Source organism: Corvus brachyrhynchos, unplaced genomic scaffold (genome assembly GCF_000691975.1).
Source record: "Corvus brachyrhynchos isolate BGI_N302 unplaced genomic scaffold, ASM69197v1 scaffold305, whole genome shotgun sequence".
In the NCBI taxonomy this organism is placed as follows: domain Eukaryota; kingdom Metazoa; phylum Chordata; class Aves; order Passeriformes; family Corvidae; genus Corvus; species Corvus brachyrhynchos.
Window position 1 is genome coordinate 5,624 of NW_008239284.1, and position 1,852 is coordinate 7,475.

The following is a 1,852-nucleotide window of genomic DNA, read 5'->3' on the forward strand; positions in this document are numbered from 1 at the left end:
AAGATTCCCCGTCCCCTAGGTCCTCCCAAAGACCATCCCGCCCCAAGACCCGCCTCCCAAAGACCATCCCTCCCCCCAAACCCTCCTCCCAAAGACCCTCCCACCCCTCGGACCCTCCTCCCAAAGCCACCCCTCCCCACAGCCCTTCTCTGCAGACCCTCCTCCTAAAGACCACGCCCCCCGCAAACCTCCCAAAGACCCTCCCTCCCCAGTGACCCCTCCCAAATCCATCCCTTCCCACAGACCTCCCCAAAGACCATCAATGTCGCCGCGCCTGCTCAGGGCGGTGGGCCGGGGCTGGCTGGCCGTGCTGGGACTGCTGACGGTGGCCGTCTTCGTCCTGGTCCTGATCCCGGCGAAGGATGCTGTCGTTCCTACCAGGTTCAAAGTAGGTGTCCAGTGAGACCTGGGGTAGCCTGGGAATGCCACCAGCCCCTTTCCACCTCTCATTCTGCCATCAGCCCTGCCTTCCTCTCAGCTTGCAAGTTTCCCCATAACGAGCCCAGCTTTCCAGGACTTAACCTTATCAAGGTGGCGCTGGGCAGATCAGCCTCCCCCAAACCACGGTCCTGGCTGCTTGCTAAGGATGGGAGAGAGAAGTGCAGCCTTCTCCCCACGGCTGCTCCAGCTGCCCCCACAGGCACTCTCTTCCCTGTTTACAGACACCCAGGTCACCTGTTGGGTTTACACTTCTCTCCCCTGCTGCTTTCTGCTGCTGGTCTGCTAAAATATGTCAGGTTTTGTGAGATTTGCTAAAGGCCTGGGAGCAGCCTGAGCCCTTTGGGACATGCCCGGATGCCTCCCTGCTCTGCGACTCACCCCGCTGACCTGCGCGTCTTTCCTGAGCTGTAACTCGCTGGAGAGGCGAAACCGGGGCTGTTAGAGGTGGAGCAGGGCTGCTAAAGGGAGGCTGGACGAGCAAACCTCTGCTGCCCACGGTCACACAGGGGAAGCAGGAGCAGAAGCTCTCAGAAACCCCCGTGGCACTTGGTGTGGCCCCGAGCCAGCTGTGACCCCGTGTCCCCTGTGCCTCCCCAGTACGGTCTGGTGTTTGACGCTGGCTCCACACACACGTCCCTCTACATCTACCGGTGGCCCGCGGACAAGGAGAACGGCACCGGCATCGTCTCCCAGGTGGAGGCCTGCTCCGTGTCCGGTGAGTGTGCCAGGATCTGTCCTCCCTCTCCATGCCCAGCCTCCTGGGTCGCTGCCCCAAACTCACAGCACCATTGCTGATCCAAGTCTTTCAGCCTGCTCTGGGCTGAAAGGAGATTGCCCTGTGAGGAACCACAGGAAAGGGTTAGGGGACAGTCAGTCTGCACCTGAGGGAGCCCTACAGTCATTGGGGGGTGCTGAGGTGGGTGAGGAATTTGGCCCCCAGTTAATGCAGGTCCTGCAGCCTGTCCTGTCCAGATATGCATCACGTCACAGCTTGGGATGCTGGACATGCAGTTTGCTCCTCCCTTGCCCCAGTTTCCTTGGCTCTTACCACAACATCTGTTCACACCTTCTTTCATGGCATGCAGCTTCGTGTGCCCACAGGGCCTCCCCAAAGCTCTGCATGAGTCCCTGAGCAATCTGGTGTCTCTGCTCAGGTGGTGCCTGACTGCTTCCGGGGGCAGCCGTTTGCATTTTGGTGTCTGTGCTGCACCAGACACGGCAGGGCTGGGGCAATGGCTGGGACATCTGGGTATGTCTGAGCAGGCCCAGCAGAGCTCCCTGGGGAATGGGTGGACATGTCCCCTGCTGTGCTGTCCCTGCGGGTGGCACTGGGCTCCCTCCATCACCGCTTCCCTCTGGCAGGACCCGGCATCTCCAGCTACGCAGACAACCCCGCGGGGGCCGGCGCCCG

The 1,852-nt window shown here is 61.3% G+C and overlaps 2 protein-coding genes across 2 annotated transcripts in view; one reads left to right on the top strand and one right to left on the bottom strand.

Annotated features, from left to right (window-relative positions):
* Nucleotides 1-1,852, bottom strand: part of LOC108448180 (ectonucleoside triphosphate diphosphohydrolase 8-like) — a gene marked incomplete at its 3' end in the record, with an annotated part of 20,097 nt that overhangs the window by 5,617 nt on the left and 12,628 nt on the right. The window contains exon 2 of the mRNA XM_017740349.1: nucleotides 618-628. The remainder of the gene's footprint in view (nucleotides 1-617; nucleotides 629-1,852) is intronic.
* LOC103619762 (ectonucleoside triphosphate diphosphohydrolase 8) overlaps nucleotides 223-1,852 on the top strand; it is a 5,440-nt gene continuing 3,810 nt past the window's right edge. Inside the window, exons 1-3 of the mRNA XM_008638329.2 lie at nucleotides 223-388; nucleotides 1,039-1,156; nucleotides 1,804-1,845. Coding sequence (XP_008636551.1) covers nucleotides 263-388; nucleotides 1,039-1,156; nucleotides 1,804-1,845 — 286 coding nt within the window. The 5' untranslated portion in view covers nucleotides 223-262. The remainder of the gene's footprint in view (nucleotides 389-1,038; nucleotides 1,157-1,803; nucleotides 1,846-1,852) is intronic.